Here is a 23,482-nt window from a genome sequence, read left to right as displayed (position 1 = left end):
TATGGTAGACCTAATTAAAGTCTGCTGTATCCCTATCTAGTTCCTAAAGCCTCTTTTCATTGTTCAGTATAGTAGAGTTTTAATATCCCTTTATGCTATTACCACATTTGGTTACAGATTCTTCTTTTTTTTTTTTTTTTTTTAGGTTTTATTTTTAAGTAATCTTTCTACCCAACATGGGGCTTGAATTTACAATGCCAAGTTCAAGAGTTGCATGCTCTACTGACTGAGCCAGTCAGGTGTCCTTGGATGCAAATTCTGATTCCCATATTTTCTGTAATGTGGTTTCCTCCAGTTAGTTTGGAGTTACAGAGTGTTTATAACAAATATCTTCTTTGTACCCCTTTTGAAGGTTGGAGTGTTTGCTTATGTGTACAAATCACAGTTGCTATTAATATTATGTTTGTATTGCATCCATAATCCCAAACTGCTCAAGCATGTTTACTTCGAAAGAGCATGGTTATCTTTCTTGTTCTCTCTGTATGTCTAGTGCATGGCACTTAGGCACTCAGTAAATATTTGTTGAATGAATTTCAGTAATGGGCCTTCTAGGGATGCCCTAATCTGGAATTGGCATCTCCTCTACCTACTCCACCTCCCATTTTTGTTTTAATCACTTGTGACTAAGCTGACTGCTGTTGTTTGAGCATTGTAGATTCTCTATACTCACCTGCACTGTGAATCATACCTGCTCATTGGTACTGGAGAAACATTTTAAATGAAACTGATACTAGATAAAGAAGCTTGGGAATGTTGGGATGCAAAAAAGATCCAGAAGGGTTAGAGGGAAAGATTGTTGGTTCATTTCTACAAGAGGTGTGGTGATGAAAAAAGATGTTTTTAACTAAAAATTGCTAACGTATGATAAAATTGGGATTGTGTCTACCATTTCTATATACCTCCATTATTTAGCATGAAATTGTAGAGAATTTTCAATAACCAAGGCCTAAACCAGAACTCATATTTCCTTATTCTCAGTCCAATGCTCTGTACTATAAAGGGATAAAGAATGAGGGTTGGGTTCAAATTCTCCTTCTGCCATTTACTAGACTTAGGCCCATTCTATTCCTTGGTTATCTTATCTGTAAAATGGAAATAATAGCCTCTGCCTCTTAGGGTTGCTCTGAAAAATCAAGTGTTTAATTTCCCAGACTCCGTACTCAAACCAACTGCTCACAAAAGAAAACTACAGCTTTTTCCTGTATAAAGAGTCAACTGTACCGTGATATTTTGGCCTCTATATGACTGATTTTTTTACCCGCTGTGTAGGGACGGTGAGGTAACAGCACCCTAGAACCACACAGCGGCCAAAAGTAGTCCCACAAGTATACCGAAAGCAAGCCAAGCTGTGACGTAGAAAAAAACACCACCACCGCGCCAAAGACTCCAGCAGCTAGCTCACCCTCCACCTCACCCTCCCCGGGGCGGAGCTGTTGACTGACGGACAGGTCTTCTTAGCCACCCCAGCAGCGCTTTTTCTCAGCGCCCCGCCCCCCCAGACATGATAGGTAGCTGGCCTCGGCCAATGGTGACACACCGCCGTGGGCACAGTAGCCAATCAGGAATTGGGAGCCTGAAAAGGAGCGGGGGCCGAGTTAGAAGCGGCTGGCGCGGGCAGAGGCCTAGCGGCGCGGCGTGGCGGCACAGGTAACATGGCCGCGGTGCTTGATCTCTCTTCTGCAGTTAGGCTGCTGCTTCGCTCCTCCTGCCCTCTCCGAGTTGTTACTTTGTCTCAAACAGCCTGGAGGTCGCTCTCCTGCTCTGGGCTCCCGGAAGCCAGATTCTCCGGTGCCCAGAGCCGGAGGACAAAATGGCGCTTGCACAGGCGGCCGAGGACGGGCAGGGCCCAGCCGTGAGCTCTGAGGCGGGCTGGGACAAAGGCGGCGTGCAAGGAGGCGGAGGCGGAGGCCGGACGCGGCGCTGCGGCGTTGCCGCCACCGCGTGGGGCGGGCGCTCCTTCCTCGTGCGCCGGCGATGCGAGTCTGAGATACGACGTGCTTGTGTTCAGGGTGGGGGCGGGCATGGCGCAGAGGTTGAAGTGAGACAAATTGTCTAATGGCCTGGGGAGACCTGTGCGGAGGGGAGTTACAGAGCGTGACTTCTGCTTGTCCTTTGGAAACTGTCTGCAGTCTGCCCGGATGTCGTAGAGCAGGAATTTTCGGGAAGGGTAAGGGCTTTTTGTGTGTGTGACCCTGCAGGTTTTGGTATGAACAGGATTCGGATTCACGTCTTGCCGACCAATCGGGGGAGGATAACCCCAGTGCCCAGGTCTCAGGAGCCTCTGTCTTGTTCATTCACTCATCGCCCATGTTCGCAACCTCGTCTGGAGGGGCAGGAGTTTTGTATTAAGCATATCCTTGAAGACAAGAATGCACCCTTCAAGCAGTGTAGTTATATATCGACGAAGAATGGAAAAAGATGTCCCAGTGCTGCTCCAAAGCCTGAGAAGAAAGATGGGTATATATGTGTAGATAATAATCTATGTCGTTTGTACTTTTAGTTTTAAAGTGAGAGGGGAGATGTGGTATATTGTGGGCTTGGGAATATCTGGGATTTTTGTAAAATTGGGGTTATGGATATATCCTTGGGGAGAAAAAATAAAAACGTTGAAAACTGGAGAGACCACTTCCGTTTGGTCCACTCAATCTGTTTAGACCTTTTCTCTTGTCTATAAAATAAAGGGATATTCTAGATTATTCTAAACTCTGGAGTCCATGGCCCTGTGGGTCATCCCTGATCCTTGTTAAGTAATATGCAAAACTGCCTGTATGTGTATTCTGGTTGCCCAGAAAAGCTTTATAGCTTTCAGCATAGAAGCAAAAGTATTCACATAACTTGGCTAGTTAATTCTGCATGTATATTTTGGTTTTAAAATTGTGTCCCACATGTTCTTACCTTCAGTGGATTGATACTGAATTAAAGTGTAGAGTTGCCTTCCAGAACCAATTTTGAAAGATGAAAGAGGATCTCTTTGATTTGTTCTAAGATGATGTCAGCGTTTTTATAGTTGGAATGTTTTGTTTGATGAATGAAGCACCAGATTATGATACCTGCATTTCCCCTTAGTAATACCAAATGAGTTGACCTTGGGCTAGTTAAATTACTCTGCTTCGCTGGCCTTTTTAATTTATAAATGAAGGTAATAGTAATTTTAATTTCCTAAAAATGATCTAAAGATTAGTGACAGTGAAAATGGTAGAACTCTTTCAAGAAGGGACCTGAGTATAAAATGTTAATATTTTGTCTTCTTAGGGTGTCTTTCTGTGCTGAACATGCCCGTAGGAATGCCCTGGCACTTCATGCTCAAATGAAGAAGACTAATCCAGGGCCTATGGGTGAAACACTCTTGTGCCAGCTGAGCTCCTATGCTAAGACAGAGCTGGGGTCTCAGACTCCAGAAAGTAGCCGCAGCGAAGCCAGCCGAATTCTGGGTAAGGATCTTCTCTCCTTAGAATGAAAAAGGAAAAAGTAAGTTAAAGAACTTATTTTGGTTTATTTAGCACAGTATCTTGAACATGTATGACACGTGATAATACGGTAATTAATTCATTGACAATTTGATGAGAATTCCAGCATTGCTATGTTCACCAGTTCTTTTCAGTTTGAAGTAGCCTGTGCTTGGGTTTACTTTCTTGACTTTATGACTGTTTCCTTCATAGCTGTTTTTATGCTTGTCTTTGTTAGGCAAGGTATTTTCAGGAAGCAAGAGTAATTTTGAGTTGACCCTTCTGTCCTTTTGAGGGCATGGTTACCTCCTTTATGTTATAAGTACTCTCACCTGGGTTGTATTTTTTAAGCTGACTTTATTTGCCAGTGCCTTTCTGCTAAAAATTTTTTTTTTGGGAGGTGGGGGGGAGTTGTTTGTTTTGTTTTAAATTTTAAGGTTTGGGTTGATGTGTTAAGTAATCTAGTTTTGTGTGGTGGAGTTACAGAGGTGGGAAGTCTTAATGGCTGCTCTCCCTTCCTTGCCTCAGATGAAGACAGCTGGAGTGATGGGGAGCAGGAACCCATTACTGTGGATCAGACATGGAGAGGTGACCCTGACAGTGAAGCTGATAGCATAGACAGTGATCAAGAAGATCCCCTAAAGTAAGTTGTAACTCCACATAAGGCTTTTAAATATTTTTTGCAGTCAGTGTGTGGACTACAGTAATGCTGTTAATTAACTATAGTAAACTATTAATAGGTTAATAACCTAGCGGTGTTGAAGATAACTTAGTTATTTGTGAGCAGTAATAGCTTAATAGCTTCCGTATGTTAAAGTGTCCTGGTTCATCACCATCTTGCTGCAAGGCAAAATTTGATTCTTGTTTGGAAGTCTTGGAATTTGGGGAAGTTTTTAGGTATCAAATTCTACACATGAGAAAGTATAGGGGAGAAAATAGGAAATTTCTTGGACATAGGAGTGGGAGGTTGGTTGAGAAATGGCTTAGATCAGTTAGAGAAGAGGAAACTGATGTAAGTGGATTCCTGGCTTAAATCTCAGGAACAATAATGTGATTGTATTTGAATACATTTTTTTCAGAGTTACATTTTATGAGCGTTTTGTTTTTTTTTTTCCCCCTGGTGGAAAAATAAAAAGATGTTCAAGAATGCCCTTTGGTTTCATGGCTAAGAGAACCTGAGGTAGAAACCAGAAGTGAGTAATATGTGTATGTAATTATATCTTAACTAAGGTTCTACTCTTCATTTAACCCATGGGTCACCTTGGAGTTACAGAAACAAAAACATTGCCACTCAAAAGTCTCATGGTTTGTGTTTACTTGAGTTTTTTCTTTTTTTGTTTTCTTCTTCATTCTTTTCGATTACTGTCTAATACTTCCCACTGACAGTTTGCATAGAAGTATTATAAATAGTGGGAGGGGTAATGAATTTCTAGACTGTTCATAAAAAGTCATTTAGGTTTACATTTTCTGAGTATAATAATTGTGTCTATTTTTCTTGAGTAATGTCAGTGTAGTCAGCTTTTCAGGAAGTACTTATTGGAAAGTTCTATCTAAGTAGTTTGCAAAGGAATGTTCGTTATCTAGTCATTATCTAGCAGAATTCTCTCATAGTAACTTCGATTTATTTGGTTTATTTACTTGGTAACTTAATATCAAACATTCTTCCCCCCCCCTCATTGTGCTTCTGGAAATGCCAGACTTGCTGCTTTGAAGAGGTATATGCTCTGTAGGGTCACAAAGTGACTGTCCTTTGGCATGGTAAATAGCTTTGAAGGTCCAGAAACTTGATTTTGTCAGTAGTAATCTAGAGTGGATCAGTCTCTTGGGGACACATTTATGCTAGTGTAGCTTAAAAATACCAGTTAATTTAATGAGAAGTATAAATGTTAAAAGGACTAGGTATTTGGTGTCAATTTCTCCTAAAAGGAACATTCCAAGGGGGAAAGTAAAGCCCCAAGTATGGTCACCTATTAGGCAACTAAATATAAGGCTTTCCTTAATTCCCCCATGAGATTATCCAAAAAATGTTGACCTCCTAAAATATTTGCATTTTTAGGGATGTAAATACAGTTGTTAAATGTCTTAGAGTATTAAATTTGTTAATGTGGTTGCATATTACTGTCTTGTTAAATTTAATAAAAGAGTATTTAATGAAATTCTTTTAATTTCATCTCTGGTGCCAGTGTTTTATTGTCACTAGGACCACTTTTTGAATCGTTAGCAGTTTACAGCATATATCGTCTTCATTTGCTTGTTCCAGGAGGGTGCTTTTTGTATTGTTTATGATGATGTCATTAGAGATTTTATCCTAACTAGGATTAATATTGGCATAGTTTCTTTTCCCCCTTATAGGTATGTGTATGTGATTTCCCTCAAAGTAACCATTTACTTAATTGCTTTGTAAAAAGTAATCTGAGGGGCACCTGGGTTGCTCAGGTCATGATCTCACTGTTGGTGAGTTCGAGTCCTGCATCAGGCCCTGTGCTGACAGCTCAGAGCCTGGAACCTACTTTGGATTCTGTGTCTCCCTCTTTCTGTCCTTTCCCTGCTCGTACTGTCTCTCTCTGCCTCTCAAAAAATAAATAAATGCTAAAAAAAAAAAATTAAAAAAAAAGGAATCTGAAAAGTCCATTTATAACAACATCCAGCACTGGTGAAGTTTTAGCCTATGAGTAACTGTTAGGGGCGCTGGGGTGGCTCAGTCGGTTAAACATCTGATTCTTGATTTCAGCTGAGGTCCTGATCTCACAATGGTAAGATTGGGTGTGGAGCCTGCTTAAGATTCTTTCTCTCTGCCCCTCTCCCCCTCTCTGTCTCTAAAATAAAATAAACAACAACAACAGAAACAGCCAGCCAAGAAAAGTTTAAAAAAAAAAAAAAAAAGAGTAATTGTTCAATCGTTCCCTTTTTAGAAAGTAATTTTTATCATATGACTTCTACAGGCATTCAGAGTTAGTTTTGGTAAAGGTCATTTCAAGTTACTGAGTCTTCATTGTTATTAAAATAAATTTGGAGGAATGCCCTTAGATAAGAGACACTAACATACAAGGAATGTAAGATGATTCCCTCTTTGTTGAAGATGCATTCAGATAATAAATCTCTGACTTAAATTTATGAGTACAAGTAAGGGAAGTTGGTGCATGCTTTTGTTAAAAAAAAAATTTTTTTTAATGTTTGTTTATTTTGAGAGAGAATATTCCAAGCAGGCTCTGGCTGTCAGCATAGTTTTTTTTTTTTTTTAACTTTTTTAAATGTTTTATTTATTTTTGAGACAGACACAGAGTACGAGTGGGGGAGGGGCAAAGAGAGAGGGAGACACAGAATCCGCAGCAGGCTCCAGGCTCTGAGCTGTCAGCAGAGAGCCTGATACGGGGCTCAAACTTATGAATGGTGAGATCATGACCTGAGCCGAAGTCAGACGCTGAACTGACTGAGCCGCCCAGGCCCCCCTGTTGGCATAGATTCTGATGTAGGGCTTGATCTCAACAGCTGTGAGATCATGACCTGAGCCAAAATCAAGAGTCAGATGCTTAGCTGACTGAGCCACCCGTGTGTCCTGGTTTTAATAACATGATTTTAATAACTAGCCATGAATGTCTGGAACAGCCATATTTATTTGTTTGTTTATTTTGAGAGATTGTGAGCAGGGGAGGGGCTGAGAGAGAGGGAGAGAGAATTTCCAACAGGCTCTGCTCTGTCAGCATAGAGCCTGACATGGGGCTCAACGGTGAGCATGTGACCAGAGCCAAAATCAAGAGTAGGGCACTTAACTGACTGAGCCACACAGGTGTCCCTAAAATTAGAGTATGTAATTTGCATGCATTGTGTTTTAAGTGAAGGAAATAATTTTTTACTCAGAATGAAAATAGCAAGTCAAGGTACATACCTAGTTTGCTCTTCCTGTTTAATGATCACACAAGGCAAATGGAACCAAAAGTCTTTTAAATTTGCAACTAGTCTTTTCATTTTGAGTTACTTAAATCAGAGTCTGGAAAGTCTCCATTTAAACCACCGTTTAACTCATTGGCTTTGTGACCTCATAATCAGCACAATAACTTTAAAAAGTTCTGTTTATAATTGGTGGCAAAGCTTAGTAAAATTGGTGTGGATCTAGATCTTTGGCAATTAAAGGTTAACCTAGGGTACTGTATTTTGAGAAATTTGTCAAGGAAATGAGCTGGAGGACAGTGAATAGCCTTTGTGGACCAGTGTTTTAAGGGCCCACGTAAACCCCAATATAGGAATGTGTTTTAAATTACGGGGCATCCATGTGGCTCAGTCGGTTGAATGTACAACTCTTGATCTCAGCTTAGGTCTTGATCTCAGGTCATGAGTTTGGGCCTCAAGTTGGGCTCTGGGCTGGGTGCGGAGCCTACTTAAAATTAAAAAAAAAAAAAAGAATGTATTTTAAATTAGAAATTGAAATTATTTGTTACCTTTTGTACTTCATTTAAAATATATTAAGATATAAATGCTACTAAATTGAATACTTTTAAGCTGTCCTGACTGGTAAATGACTAAATTATGAAATGGGGTAAGAATGTAGATTAATAAAAATTTTTGAGTGTTCTATATCTTCACTTTTTCTTAAACATAATGTAACATAACTGGGGAAAATAATGAAACATCTCCCCTTCCTCATATTGTGAGATTATACATTAGCATCCATACTTGGAGATTTTCTTTGTTGTTTTGTTTTTGTTTTTTTATTTTTTTTAACGTTTATTTATTTTTGGGACAGAGAGAGACAGAGCATGAACGGGGGAGGGGCAGAGAGAGAGGGAGACACAGAATCGGAAACAGGCTCCAGGCTCTGAGCCATCAGCCCAGAGCCCGACGCGGGGCTCGAACTCACGGACCGCAAGATCGTGACCTGAGCTGAAGTCAGACGCCTAACCAACTGAGCCACCCAGGCGCCCCTGTTGTTTTGTTTTTTAATAACAACTTGCATGTTGCATGACAATGTTCATATTTAATAAGGTGATTGTCTCAGTGGTGAGTTCTTTTTTATTTTTTAATTTTTATTTAAATTCTAGTTAGTTAACAAACAGTGTAATATTGGCTTCAGGTATAGAATTCAGTGATTCATCATTTACATACAACACACAATGCTTGGGGCGCCTAGATGGCTCAGTTGGTTAAATGACTAACTTCTGCTCAGGTCATGATTTTACAGTTTGTGAGTTCAGTCCCTGCATCGGGCTCTGTGCTGATGGTGTGGAGCCTGCTTGGGATTTTTTTCTCTCTGGCTCTCCCCCTTCTGTGCGCATGTGCTTTCTCTTTCTTTTTCTCTCTCAAAAATAAATAAGTAAACTTTAAAAAAAAAGACTCCATAACACCCAGTGCTTATCACAAGTGCACGCCTTAATACATATCACCCTTCCAGCCCATCCCTCACCCACCTCCCCTCCAGCAACCTCGGTTCTCTGTAGTTAAAGAGTCTTTTATGGTTTCTTTCCCTCTTTTTTGTCTGTCTGTCTGTCTATCTATCTATCCAGCCAGCTATCTATCTATCTATCCATCCATCCAGCCGTCCAGCCATCCCGCCATCCCCCCTTCCCATATGTTCATCTGTTTTGTTTCTTAAATCCCACATAAGTGAAATCATATGGTATTTGTCTTTCTTTGACTGACTTATTTTGTGTAGCATCATAATACACTCTAGCTCCATCCACGTTGCAAATGGCATGATTTCATTCTTTTTGGTGGCTGAGTAAATATTCCATTTATATATATGCCACATCATTATCTTCATCTGTTGATGGGTAGTTGGGTGACTTCTTGTTAAGTAACAAGGTTAAGTCTCACCTCTACCCTTGTCTCCTTTTAAGCTTGGGGTTTATTGTGTTTTCTTATGCTTTGCTGAATTCTGTTTCATTGTAGACACGCCGGTGTTTATACAGCAGAAGAAGTTGCCCTGATTATGCGTGAGAAACTAATTCGGTTGCAGTCTTTGTACATCGACCAGTTTAAACGACTTCAGCATCTGCTCAAAGAGAAGAAGCGACGTTATTTACATAATCGCAAAGTGGAACATGAAGCTCTAGGCAAGTTTTATGCTAAGTTCCAATAAGCTGTTGTATTGTGGGTTCAACATGTGCATTTGGTAGTACTTAGATCTATTTCTGTCTTGGTACCTGGAGTGAAAAATTTGCTTTTGAAGATGGCTGTCTTACGGCTAAAGATTTCGCAGTTTATTTCTTCTTAATTTGGGGAAGCCATCCTTCACTGGTTACTTGGCACATAGCGTCTTGACTGTTGTGACTCACCAGGTAGTAGTCTCCTGACTGGCCCAGAGGGACTTTTGGCCAAAGAACGAGAGAACTTAAAGCGTCTAAAATGTCTTCGGCGTTATCGTCAGCGCTATGGAGTGGAAGCCTTATTACATAGGCAGCTGAAGGAACGCAGAATGCTGGCCACAGATGGTGCTGCCCAACAGGTAATTTGTGTTTATACCTCTAAGGGGCATATATTTGCTTTGTTTACAAAGTCACAAATAGTCAAAATATTGTATAGTCTTGGCTCTGAAATCTGACTTAATTTAATTGGATGTGGGGTAAATTGAAAAGAGCACAGTTAAGTGATCATTCTTAATTTGTTTTTTAAGCCCTTGGTCTCTGCCTCGATGATAATTCCATTTTTATCTGTTTTATTTGTTGACGCTCCACATAAAACTACAATTAAAAAAATTTTTTTTTAATATTTATTTATTAGAGAGAGAGAGAGAGAGAGAGACAGAGTATGCAGGGGAAGGGCAGAGAGAGGGAGACACAGAATCTGAAGCAGGCTCCAGGATCTGAGATGTCAGCACAGCTCAATGTGGGGCTCAGACTCATGGACTGCAAGAGCATGACCTGAGCCGAAATCAGACACTTAATTGACTGAGCCACCCAGGCACCTATAAAATTACAGTTTTAAAAAGTGGTTTGCTAGGGTGCCTGGCTGGCTCAGTCTTTGGAGCATGCCACTCTTGATCTTGAGGTTATGAGTTCAAGCCGTAAAAAGGGGGGAAGGGTTTCTAAAAGACAAAATAGTTTGAAAACCATTAGGCTGATCACATTCTTATAATCTGGAGAAATATTTTGGATTAGGGTTGACTCATTATTTGAACATGAGGTTTTAACTTTTTTTTCCTTTCATATAGTCTTGTGAGTAAATTTGTCAAATATTGAGGGTTTTTTTTTTTTTTTTTTTTTAGCCTTTAAGGGTGTACCTTATATGTTATAAGTTAGTATTGTCATAGATAACTGGTTGTATTTTCTTTTGAACGTTTATTTATTTTCTCCATTTCAGGCTCATACGACTCGTTCCAGTCAGAGGTGCTTGGCCTTTGTGGATGATGTTCGATGTTCCAATCAGTCTCTTCCAATGACCAGACACTGCCTTACCCGTATCTTTTTTATTCCTTTCAGTTTGCTAGCTAGACTAAAGGCTGGTGGGAATATCTCATAGTTTGCTTAATTGAAGGTCTTTGTTTTCCTTTGGCCCTGAATCAAGGCCAGCAGTTTGTCGAAGCTGTTGGTTTCAAGCAGGAGCCTAAAGAAATGTCTTTCTATGGTCTGTTGGCCATTTGAGAACTTTGGAAATGTAATGGTCAGTTCATTAGAAAGAAACATCTGAGTCATTAGAGATAGGTGTGGGCTAATATTTATTTGTTGTCGATTAATACTGGGATTCCAAACTATAGAGATCCCTGATAGAACTTGTTCATTGGAATTATAATACTGTTAAGTTCAGTTATCAAAAAAAAAAATTTACTGTGGGTTTTCCACCAAAAAAACAATAGGTTCTGAACTGTGACCTTCCTTTGAGAATTAATCTTTTGTATGGCCAATTTGTGTATTTTAGACTTTATTCAAATTGGAAGCTTATCTGTTTCCAAAAATGGAATGCTCCCACCCCTGCCCTCCCAATTAGTTTGCCTTTGAACCATCATAGCATCTCTTGATTTGGCTACGAGGTCACATTTACTATCAGGTTATAAGACTTTTTGACTTGTTTATTCGATTGTGAAAGTGCATCTTTATTATGGATATCGAGTAAGTTGCTTTCACAGTAAAGTACTTGTTAAATACTATTATCTAAAGGCATAAATCTTGATGGATTTCATTTGCCTGGAAGAGATATAAAGTATATGGAAAATAAAATACCTTTTTAATAGAAAAAGGAGAACCTTGGTCTTTGAAAAGAAGACTTTTTTCTATTCTATTTATTGAATGTTTTACTAGTTTATTAATTATTGCAATAAATGTCTGATGAAGGATTACTGTCCTTAATACACAAAATACTTGTGCAAGGTAATTAAAAACTATAGATAAATGCTCAAAACATAATTGGGCAAAGGTGGACAAATTTAAAAGTAGAAATGGCTAATAGTGGAAAGTGTTTTCACTGTACATAAGTGAAATAGGAAATGAAAATTTTAATCTATGAATTTGATGTTTGTATATATATATGATGTTTTCTGAGTGAATTTCAGGTTGAGGTCATGGTGAAATGGATCCTTCTAAATACTGTCAATGGGAAGATCAAGTGGCACAAACTTTAGAAAGCAGCTTGACAGTATTCATATTCTTTGATATGATAATGTCACCTGTGGGAATTTATTTTAAGGAGATAATCAAATGCAAAGACCAATATTTTTACATAAAACTTTCAACTAGACACAGCTTTGAAATTCTCAGAGATGGGGAACAAAGAAGAAAATTATTATATAATATGGAATAGGTCAGGGGTTAAACATTTTATTTAATAAAATTAATGAATGACATAGGAAGATGTTTGATAGTGACAAAAATAGGGTATGGAATTCCATATAATCAAATCCTGGGAGGGGAAGTAAAAATTGACTATTTTTGGATGGTGGGGTTGTGAATGCCCTTTATTCCTCTGCCTTGTACTTGCAGGTTTTCTTCAGTGAGCTTGAATTTATAAGTCAAAAAAACTCAATTTACAGATATTAAGAGTATTTTAGACTTACAGTATTATTCTCAAATAGCTTATTAGAATATTAATATTTTAAAAAGCAGAGTTGAAAATGAAATGTATTTGAAAAGAGAAGGGAAGTATGATTTTTTTTGTTTTATGCTTTTTTCCTTTCCGCTCCATAGTTGCTTAAGTCACTTACCCTTCCTTAAGTCCTTCTCCCAGAGAAAGATGCGACTGCCATTGGTGACCTGTTAACTCTTTACTCTGGTCTAATGGAGACAGCACTGGACTGAAAGTGAAGGACCCAGACTCTAGTTGTAGGTCAACCATTCCCTTCTCTTTGTCTCTCTTGTCCCCATCTGAAAGGAAAGGGGGTGGAGGAGGATGGGGGGGAGGGCTTTTCCAAGATATATATATTGTATTAAATAAGAGACTTAACAAAAGTTCTTTGAATTCCATGAAAACAGTTCTGATTAAAACATTTAATTTAATGGGTTGATCTTAAGTATTAATAATTTAATAAGATTGGGCTTTTTAAGCACATTGGAGACTGTTTAGATGTTCTTAAGCAATGCAAGTCTGATTGTTCCTATTAGATTCATGTGCTTGTTCATCTGGTTGTTCGTTTTCATTCAATAAATACTGTTTACTTTGTACTATTTACTGTTCTTTTAGAGGAGTGGTTCTCAACTGGGTGCCATTTTATCCTCATTTGGCAATGTGTGGAGACAATTTTGCTTGTTCTAATTAAGGAGTGACAGTGAGATGCTACTGACATCTAGTGGGTAGAGGCCAGAGTGTTGCTAAGCACCTGGCAGTGCACTGGGCAGCCAGTAACGTCAATAGTGCCAGGGTGTGAAACCCTGCCTTAGATTTCCAAGAAGTGATTGTGAGAAATGGCTTATTCAAGAAGTTTTACTTGGTTTAAAAATAAATTGTATGTTAGATTTTTTTTAATTTTTAGGAATTATCACAAAATGTGGGAGAAAAGTTTACTCATAATTCTATAATCCTGGGTACACGTAGTTTATAGGAAATGGAGCTTTCTGGTTTAAAAATAAACCCACATTTGAAATAACAGTTGTCTGTTAATCTAGGGGAAAAACATGTAGTTAAGATTTCAAGAAGTGGTATCATTTGAGTAAACTATTTCATAGGGTAACTGGAACTAAATTTTGTTATTTTACCTAAGCATGATTTTAATTTTGATTCATTTTACAGAGCTTCTTTGCCAACTTGGAAACTGGCCCTTTTCTGTTTTACTCTTAATAGAAGTAATTGTTAGTACTCCTGAAATGTTCCTGGAGTAGTTCCTTTCCATGGGAAATTCTATTTCCTTTCTCTCTGGGGGAGCATACAACTCCTCTGCATTAGTACGCCCACCCCCTCAAAAGGGAAGGGGGCATGGAAATAAAATAAGTTTATTTTTATTTTTTTGTCAAGATAAGATCCCTAGTTATTAGAGGTTCTATTTCCCCCAGTTCTCTGCTGCTTTAAGTATAAAACATGTAAACAGTTTGGAAATAAAATTCAAAAAGTTTTTGTAATCTTTTGCCAGTCTGCTTAACAGAGCAGAAACATTTGTGTCTTGATTCTTGGAAGGAGGTGGTACCGCCTCTGCAAGCTATCCACCTGCTTTTGCCATAACATGTTTTTTCTGAATAGGTGTAGAGACCTAGAATTGTTACTGCTATTTGCTTAGCACTGTTTTCAAATGTTTTGCGTTTGACTCTCCTCAGTGAGAACAAGATTAATGTCTCTGGTTTAAATGACTGGGATCCTGAAGTGTAGATTGGGGACTAGATTTAAATTACTGTTTGAGCTAGAATTAGATGCTAGTGAATGACACTTATTTTGAGAAGAACTTTAAAAATTGCTAACTGGGTTTGGTTCTGTTTCAAATGTAACCAGTTGTCTCCGTAGTCCACACCTTGAATTTTACATGGCAGACAACTCTTTCCTATTTTGTGCCTCCGATAGATCCATTTTATTTCCCTTGACCGTTTTTCTACAGATATTTGTCAGGACACGAATCAGGTTCTCTTCAAATGCTGCCAGGGGTCTGAAGAGGTACCCTGCAACAAACCAGTTCCTGTAAGCCTCTCTGAGGATCCCTGCTGCCCACTGCATTTCCAGTTGCCTCCTCAGATGTATAAGCCCGAGCAGGTACTGTCTGTGCCACACGATCTGGAAGCCGGCCCCATGGATCTGTACTTGAGTGCTGCCGAGCTTCAGCCCACTGAGAGTTTACCTCTGGAGTTCAGTGATGTAAGTTAGAGAAGCTCTGCTCTGGTTGGCCCTTGAGGCAAGGCCTTATTTATTAATGGTGAGACTAGGTTAGTCTTTTGTGGCCAGGAGAGTTGATACAGTTTTTGAAATGATATATGTATGGTTGTATTTGTATGTTAGCATATTGATTTAGAGACAGTTAAATTGGCAAGAGTTTTTCTGCAAGAATGATAAGGAAAATAAACTGTAACCTATGGGAAATTGGAAAGTTAAGATTATGGTTGGATTTGGTGTAGCCAGGAAATTTGGTACCCACAAGGTGAGTGATTCACTAGAATCTTAGTAATACAAATGGACTCTGAGATCTACTCTTGACAGTTGTAAGCTTGTGTTTTCGTCCTGTCGTAGTAAAGGTTTCATTTTCAGGTTAACGTGCCCCCCAGAAAATGACTGTAAACTTAGCTCTGGCTACTGGCTTTATTTTTGATATGTTATCATAGATTCTATTGTGAATGGACTAGAACAGCAGTGATCTCTTTATTTTTATAGCCTTCTAAGTATGTACACTACTTTTTGAAGCTTGTTCCTCAATTGGTCCCAGCCCATAGTGATTTCGTTTCCCTAATTAGCACTACCCTACTGTCTGACTTCAGGCATCAGTTGACACACCATCTCTAGCTTAGCACTTTGCTTAATATTTAGCCCTTTGGATAAAGGTCTTCATTATTTATTCTGAAGATAATTCTTCTGAATTTCATAATAAAAGGTGTATTATATATAACCATGTCATGTTTAATGTGACAAATCTAAATGGAAGATTGAATATAGGTTTTAAGATTTTTGCAAAGGGTAGAAGCAAAGTTTGAGTGGCCTCAAGGGTATTGCTTGCTAAAAAAGGGGATATACCAGGACAGGGTAATATCTGAAAAAGATCCTGGGGCACCTGGGTGGCTGAGTCGGTTAAGCGTCTGACTTTGGCTTAGGTCATGATCTCTGACAGTGCATAGACTGCTTGGGCAGGATTCTCTGTCTCCCTCTCTTTCTGCCCCTCCCCAAAATAAAAAAACTTAAACAAAAAAGTTGTGTGCTTCTCCCAACTAAGCCAGCCAGGTGTGCTCGTTTTTTTAAATTTTATTTTTTTAATTTATTTATTTATTTTATTTTTTTAATGTTTATTTATTTTTGAGACAGAGAGAGACAGAGCATGAATGGGGGAGGGTCAGAGAGAGGGAGACACAGAATCTGAAACAGGCTCCAGGCTCTGAGCTGTCAGCACAGAGCCTGACGCGGGGCTCAGACTCATGGACCACGAGATCATGTCCTGAGCCGAAGTCGGCCGCTTAACCGACTGAGCCACCCAGGCGCCCCTAAAATTTTAAAGTAATCTCTACACCAAATGTGGGACTCAAAACCCACAACCCCGAGATCTCTCTCTCTCTCAAAATAAATAAAAACTTAAAAAACAAAAGAGTAAACTGATCTAATTTTTTTCCATAACCCCCGTTTTGATTATGTATGGTTTACATGCTTATTAGACTTTGATTTTCATTACTTCATTTATAATAAAATTACAATTTTTATTATAATCTTAATTATTATTAAAAGTTTTTCACACAGATTTCATAGAATATGAAAACTAGAAAGGGACCTTATTATATACTTAAGTGCTTTCCAAATTTTTCCAAAGAGATTATGTTGAAGAGGGTAAATGAATACATAGTCCTAGATTGATAAGGACAGAGTTTGTCCACTTTCCTTCATTTTAAATGTGAAGAAAATGCAGAGAGGTGCCCTTTTCTTTTTTCTTGTCTTGTCTTTTCTTTTCTTTTCTCTTCTCTTTTCTTTTTCCTTTTCTTCCTAACTTTTAGTAACATGAGCAGCTTTATAGGGTCTAAAAATTAACCTAATAAGCACATCACCAGATTCCTTTCAGGTTACTAATGTACATATGTAGAAAGTAGCAAATGTATTTTATATAGATGTATTAGGTTAGTAAATTCTATATCATCTGATTTTAATTTCTTAGAACCATTTCTGTTTGACCTTTTTGCTTTTCCCTTTTCACCTGTTTTTGTCATCTCAGTATTGCTTTTTGGAGAATTTTTCACAAAACATTAGAGATTATAAGATGTGATCATAGGTGAAGCTTGACATTTAAGGAATCTTAAAAAATATTTTAAAATATACTATCAAATCTGTTAATTCTTATTTGTTGTTTGGATTTTTTAAAAAGAATGTATGGGAGCGGCGCCTGGGTGGTGCAGTTGGTTAAAAGTCTGACTCTTGATCTCTGCTCACGTCACGATCTCATGAGTTCGAGAGTTCGAGCTCAGCACTGGGCTCTGCTCCGATGGTGCAGACCATGCTTGGGATTCTGTGTCCTCCTCTCTGCCCCTCCCTGACTTGTGAGTGTGCTCATGCACGTGCTTGCTCGCTCTCAAAATAAATAAACTTAAAAAGAATGTATGAGAAGTAACCCCTTATTTTTGGGAATCCAGTGAGTTTTTAAGATGGACCTTTGACATTAGAGATTTAAAAATGATAAACATTCCATTTTGTACTTGAACATCTATTATGTTCATATTAATGTACTTTTGATAAACCATATTGGTCATTAAAAGTTAGTTTTATTCTTAATCTTTGGAGGTAAAAATTCTCCAGAAAATGTTGAAACAAAATCCAGTTTTAGAAAAGAAATTTTGTCCTATAATTCTGGATATATTTATTAGCATAAAAAATTTGCTGGGAAAAAAATGATTTCTTAACTGTATGAATTTCACCAAGCATTCTTAGCTTGTAACCTATATTCTGCCTTATATACCATTTCTATAACTTGTTAATAATTTCTGGTAACTTTACCTATGGGAAGACCTGGTATTAGGTATTAATCTAGGTTAAAATTCAGTCTTTCATCTGGGTGTTATATTTGCCTGTTTTCTGTGCTTTGATCCAAGGATGTTTGGCAAGTACCTAATACCTTAATTCTATTACTTTGAGGTTCCTCTCTTTTTGTGTGTGATTTTTGAGATCAGAACAAAATATGTATTCTTTGTGTCCTGATGGATTTATATCTCTGAATATTGCTGTTGTGATAGGCATTTCTGCTGATCCCTTCTTCCTCTCTTGTTTTAGGTTCTTTCCCCCAATTTTAATTCTTGTAACAGACAACATAACTATGTGAGAAAAGCCTTTTCAGTATCTATTTTGTTTTGAAGACATTTCCTTACCATTGTCGTCCTGAGATTTGGAAACTTTGTGGTGTACCACCTAAACGGGTTCTTTTAAATTCCATGTTAATTATTTGTATAATGTGCATATTAAAAGAATTGGAGAAAATAGTTCACAGGCTTTTAACCATGTGCAAACACTGGTTTCTGTGAATAGTATAGAAGTTTCTTACACATCTGAAATAGATGTTAGCCGGCCGTACCCTTTTCCAAATTTCTGCTTTAATTGATCAGCTTTAAGTCTAGTACATTCTTTAATTATATTCTTTACCTTAATTATTGTGAAGTGTGATTAGCACACCAAAGAAAGGGAAAGGGTTTCATATTCTTAGACTTAATTTAAAAGCATAGAACTAAGCCTCTTGTGAAGCTAGATTACTGGAAACTTTGAGCCTCTATTGGGGCTTTGTGGGGTTAAGTGGATTGGGTGTAGGGGAGTAGAAACCCTTGGGTAATATTCACTCTTGTGAAGGAGAGGTTAGCAGTAGACTCTTGGTGGCATGAAAGTCAGTTTGACACATTGTCTATGGCTTTGCAATGCTTAGGCCCTGAATCAAGACCAGTGGTTTGCTGTAGCTGTTGGTTTCAAACAGGAGCCAAGAGTAATGTGTTTCTGTGGTCTGTTAGCCATTCAGCACCCCAATGGGAATGGCTAGTTCAATTGGAAGAACATAGTTTATAGAATTGTTCGTACTTTTTCTCCCTTCCCCTTCCCCTTTTCCTTTTCCTTTTCCTTTTCCTTTTCCTTTTCCTTTTTTGCTTTTTTCCTGTCTCTCTCTCTTAGCAACTGGAGTGTGTGTAAAAATCAGGGATTTGCTGTTTGGGGATAGGGACTTAATCAGAATAGAATTTTGTAGTTCACTGTGGCTGTTAGGGCATTAATCAAGCAATCTTCTATTGTCCAATTTTTTTTTTGTTTTTGTAGTAAGCTCTGTGTCCAGCATGGGCTACTCATGACACTGAGATCAAGAGTCGCATGTTATATCGACTGTGCCAGCCAGGCACCCCTCATATTGTCCAATCTTTAAAGCAATATTTTAGTTTGTGATTATGCTGATTGTCTATATTATATTCAACATCGGTGAATGTAGATCTTGATTACAGTTAGTCTTAGAGGGAATATGCTTTCTTTTTAATAGAGTTTCTTTGTAAAATATTTGTAACATGAAATTGACTGTTTCAACCATTTTTAAGTGTATAATTCAGTGGTGTTAAGTACGTTCACAGTATTGCACAGCCATCACCATCTCCAGAACTTTCCCATCAGCCCAGAGACTCTGTGCCCATTGAACTAGAACTCCTGCTTCCTCTCTCCCTCCAGTTACTATTCTTTCTGTCTCTGAATTTTTCAATTTGAAAATATGGGTTTAAGCTACTGTAGTGGTCTGTGCTTTATACTCAGCAGCAAGGAAAAGTTTTTAGTGCTTTTGGATCTTACCCCATTTGTTAGACATTTGGGGAAAATCTTTTTTTTATTAAAAGTAGGCAAGGAGGTGAGGGAACTATGGGAGAATTGCTTTGAGGTTTGTTGAAAAATATGCCAACTTAAGCTTATTGGTTCCCTTGGTGTTCCTGATAGGCTTTTCTCTTTCTTTTCCTAGGACTTGGATGTTGTGGGTGATGGTATGCAGTGCCCTCCTTCACCCTTGCTTTTTGATCCTTCACTAACCCTTGAAGATCATTCAGTCAAAGAAATTGCTGAAGGCTCAGTGGATATTCTGGCAAGTGAAGAACAACCCCATCCAGACACAGGTCTCCCTGCTGGCTATGGCTAGCATGTACTCCCAGTGAGTGGGGTTGTTATCACAAGAGGACTGTAAGGTGCCCCAGATGGCAATTCTCCAGATGGGCCCTTAGAGAGAACACCTGATGGACACTAGTCCCAGAATCTCAGAGAGCAGGAAACTGTTTATGTAGTTAACTAGAAGAGGTTAAGACAAGGAGTCTACGTAAATGGTTCTTTTTAAAGGGAGGGTTCAGCACTGGAATTGTTTTTCTCATAGAGTATGGACAAGTAATGTGATATGGCTTCTTTCTTTGATTCTTGGGTGGGGTACCAGTGGCCCTGACTGAAGACTAGCAGTTGTACTATGCTGTTGGTTTCAAACAGAGGCCCAAAGAACTATCTTCCTGTGATTTGCTGGCTGTTCTGGAGTCTCAGCAAAGAATGGCTGTTTCATTGGAAGAAACAACCCACAGTTCTCCTTCCCATTGGGAGAGTCTCAGGAATGCTATAGCTAATGACTGCTTACTCCCAAGGGTCAGAGATTGTTACGTATGGGGAAGAGCATCTGCTCAGAGTTGTTTTATTTCTGCTGTCTTGATCTTGATAATTCAGATTCATGTTTCAGACCCTAATGAATGGATTTGTAACCAAAGTGATTTTCTTTTAACAGGGCCAGATACAGATGGCTGGAGATGGGTGCAGATCACAGGGGTCTCGAAATTCTGAGAAAGTCTCTGCACCACTGCCTCAAAGTGGAGTGGCTACTGCAAATGGGAAGCCAGAACCTTCTTCTATCAGTTGATAGTTTGTTTTGGGAACCATTTGACTTTGGAGGATTTGAATTTTCCATTCTTTAAACAAATATTTATGACTCTCTCTCACTGAAGGACAACTCCGATTACGTTGTTTTTCCTCTGGGTTATTGAGTGCTGTAGTCAAACCAAATTTGGGGGGAAGGGACCAGTAGTGTCTATAGGTTGTGGATGGCTTCTCACTTTGTGCAAGGAAGAGAGATCGGTGATTCATGTCAGAGCTGCTGGGATTGAGAGAGTATTTGGGACCATGCCTGAGGGGAGAGACATCTTTGTAATGGGAATTCCCAAGTCTTGGAATAAATCCACATAGGTGTTTCGGCAGGAGATGTGTACCCTTCGGATATTGATGAAACCCAGTGTTTGATTTTCTCTATCTAATGGCTTGTGTTTTAGCCTTTCTTCACCTCTCACCTGATTGGATAATCTGAACCCCCCCTCAACCCTCCAGTGAACTCTGACCTATAACCTCTGAGAATAGCCCACAGGACTGGGCCCTCCTTAACCATCCATCTTGCTTCTAACCTATGTAAATTTCTGTAGTGGCTATCTTATGTAAGATACAATAAAAAATTGTATATAGTTTCTATTAAATGTTAAAATGTTATGAAAATGTAAAACAATCACTTGAATGCATGTTTTGTTTATATTTGTGAACATATATATATTTTGGAGTCCTTAGGGAGTTGTCTCTGATGGGAAAGGGAAAACAGGACAGATGAACTTCCTTTCCAAGAAGTAGATACATTTTCGGTAAATTGGTTTGGTTTGGAGGATAACCTAAAAACCTGTAAGAAGTAGGTAGAAAGGGGTAGAACTTCCTTATTAAAGCCTACTAGTTCCAAGTATCTTCCTTATTTTCATCCTGCTCTCTGTGTCCCCTACTTCCACTTGCCTTTCTTTCTCCCAGTTAATGTCTGGTTATCATAGAATTTTCCAGAGCTTGGAATATGTATGTATGTAAAACTTCCATTGAAGTCGGGCCTGATGCTAGATCACTGAGAGAGACATAAGTTGTCAAGATCATTTTGATGATGAATCTAAAGATAGGGTTAAAATAGAAGTTCATTTAGGTTTGAGTTACCTATGCTAGAAGTTATAGGCTTAACTCAGAGGTATTGTGGGTTAGGTTCCAGACCACTGTAGTAAAACAAATATCTAGATAAAGAGCCAGGTGAATTTTTGGGTTTCCCAATGCATATAAAGGTTATGTTTATACTATAGTCTATTAAGTATGCAGTAGCATTATGTCTAAAAAAAGAGCATACCTAGTTAAAAGATACTTCATTGCTAAAAAAATGCTAACCATCATCTGAGCTTTCAGCAAGTCTAATCACTGATCATATATAATAATGAAAAAATCTGAAATATTGCAAGAATTAAACATGTGACCTAGAGACATAAAGTGAGCAAATGGTGTTGGAAAAATCGTGCCAATACATTTGCTCAATGCAGGGTTGCCACAAACCTTCATTTTGTGAGAAAACGCAATTATCTGCGAAGTGCAATAAAGTGAAGCACAATAAAATGAGGTATACCTGTAATTGTCCCTTGACTTTTGTCAGTGAAAGTGCTGCCCAACTTTATTTAGTCGCCCCATGATCTTCACGGGTATTACCAAGCTCGGTCCTGGCCTCCAGAGAAGGCGCACTGAACTTAGTAATATTGGTGCCCTGCTTACCTGATGGCTTTGGTGAATGAGGATGTCCTCTGGGCCTCTCAAAATGGACCCAATTTGGCATATCCTCCTCCCTGCACCTTTTGATTGCTTTGCCTTCTGCCAGGGCAATTCTGGCATTTTCATTTCGCTGAGTGCTTGCCATCATTTTTTCCTCAGGTTTCTGAAAGGCTCCCTGGAAGCTAGTTTACCCCATTCCCTGGGCTCCTGGCCAAGATGTTAAATCCTGAGTACTGAGGACATGCTCCCAAGTCCATGACTTACCCAGTTTTATGTTCTGGTGCCCTTGATTAGGCATACCCTTGGTATTCCCCTGCCTCCTACCAGTATATGCTAGCTAGTTCTTAGTTCGTTTGTGGTACAGTTTCTTTATTTGACCCACTGCATTTCCAGCTGGATTATGCTGGGATTTAACCCTGGTTACTGGCCTGGCAGAAGAGAGATGAGGTTGAGGCAGCTTTGTGTGAGGAAGGCTTTCTTTAAGAGAGCCCGCCTGCATGAGGGAAGTGCTAGCTATTGCTAGGGAGTGATGGGCCACCTCTGCAAATACAGTTCAGGGAAGTCTGCAGAACCAGTATTCTTGGGGGCTTCTACCCAGATGTGTTAATACTATAGGATCTCAGGTTTTTCCAGTCAGGCTCCTGACCTTAGCGTAAGTACTGTGGTTGAGCACTGGAGCTTTTTTTTTTTAGAATTTAACTCTTAAATCTCAGCCCGTTACTCAGTTCTGGGTGCTTTTGTGCTGCAGGTGAAAGAGGCCTCCTTTTAAGAAACCCCTTTGGCTCTCCTACTTCCCATTTAACTTATTTTTTTTTTTTTTTCAATCTGTAATTACTTCTCCAGAATGTATTCATTGTGTAATGGGAAGTTTGTACCTCTGTCCACGGTCACCAATTTCCCCTATCCCCACCCCTGTCTCTGGCAACCACCAGTCTGTTCCCTGTTTCTGTGAATTGGTTTTTTTTTAAAACTCCATGTGTAGGTGAGATTATACACTATTTGTCTTTCTCTGGCTTATTTTACTTAGCATAATGCCTTCAAGGTCCATCCATGTTGTCCCAAATGGCAGGATTTCCTTTCTCTCAGGAAGCCTTTTGACCAGTGTGTGGCTGGGATAAAGATAGGTTAATGCCTTCAGATTCCAGCAACCAGGGATGGTGTAATGGGCAAGTGATCATAGTCTCAATGTTTGAAATTAAGTTTCCTTTAAGAGGAGAGGATATTTTCTGGGTTCCCTGTTTCATTTTCCTAACACTTTGAGGCCCCCAACTGGCTCAGCTCCCCAGATCTCTCAACCTGCAATGATTGGCCACCTTGGTTGTAACCTTAGGTCACCAGGACTGTCACCATCCTAACATTAGACAATACCACCTGGCTTCACTGTTAGCCTCCATGGATGGTTCCATTTGATGGATGTATCTACCCAGCTTTTCTCA

General features: G+C 39.0%; 1 protein-coding gene and 3 non-coding genes across 7 annotated transcripts; all 4 read left to right on the top strand.

Annotated features, from left to right (window-relative positions):
- The first annotated feature begins 1,535 nt into the window (after window positions 1–1,535).
- On the top strand, window positions 1,536–20,991 carry KANSL2 (KAT8 regulatory NSL complex subunit 2). Of its 4 annotated transcripts, none has more exons than XM_045464694.1 (10): window positions 1,536–1,647; window positions 2,199–2,457; window positions 3,253–3,431; window positions 3,975–4,089; window positions 9,330–9,493; window positions 9,719–9,885; window positions 10,740–10,836; window positions 14,389–14,540; window positions 19,432–19,551; window positions 20,227–20,991. In XM_045464694.1, exons 2-10 carry the CDS (start codon window positions 2,207–2,209, stop codon window positions 20,356–20,358), a joined length of 1,377 nt encoding a protein of 458 aa, XP_045320650.1. In that variant the 5' UTR covers window positions 1,536–1,647; window positions 2,199–2,206; the 3' UTR covers window positions 20,359–20,991. The 4 variants fall into 4 exon arrangements, with proteins under 4 accessions (XP_045320650.1, XP_045320647.1, XP_045320648.1 ...); XM_045464691.1 differs by having other exon boundaries at window positions 14,389–14,642; XM_045464692.1 differs by having other exon boundaries at window positions 14,389–14,642; window positions 19,432–19,582.
- Window positions 10,928–11,064, top strand: LOC123592326. Its single transcript, XR_006709714.1, has one exon. It is a non-coding gene; the product is annotated as a small nucleolar RNA SNORA2/SNORA34 family (small nucleolar RNA).
- LOC123592327 lies at window positions 18,373–18,505 on the top strand. The gene has a single exon (XR_006709715.1). It is a non-coding gene; the product is annotated as a small nucleolar RNA SNORA2/SNORA34 family (small nucleolar RNA).
- Window positions 19,890–20,024, top strand: LOC123592328. The gene has a single exon (XR_006709716.1). It is a non-coding gene; the product is annotated as a small nucleolar RNA SNORA2/SNORA34 family (small nucleolar RNA).
- Window positions 20,992–23,482: the final 2,491 nt, after the last annotated feature.

Source organism: Leopardus geoffroyi, chromosome B4 (genome assembly GCF_018350155.1).
Source record: "Leopardus geoffroyi isolate Oge1 chromosome B4, O.geoffroyi_Oge1_pat1.0, whole genome shotgun sequence".
Classification (NCBI taxonomy): domain Eukaryota; kingdom Metazoa; phylum Chordata; class Mammalia; order Carnivora; family Felidae; genus Leopardus; species Leopardus geoffroyi.
This window is presented reverse-complemented; position numbering and strand designations above follow the sequence as displayed.

Excerpts from the sequence above, each read along its gene's own strand:
- KANSL2 (XM_045464691.1), top strand. The coding sequence starts at position 2,207 with ATGAACAGGATTCGGATTCACGTCTTGCCGACCAATCGGGGGAGGATA. Across the intron at positions 3,432-3,974 it reads CGAAGCCAGCCGAATTCTGG|ATGAAGACAGCTGGAGTGAT; the intron begins GTAAGGATCTTC and ends TCCTTGCCTCAG. Across the intron at positions 4,090-9,329 it reads GATCAAGAAGATCCCCTAAA|ACACGCCGGTGTTTATACAG; the intron begins GTAAGTTGTAAC and ends GTTTCATTGTAG.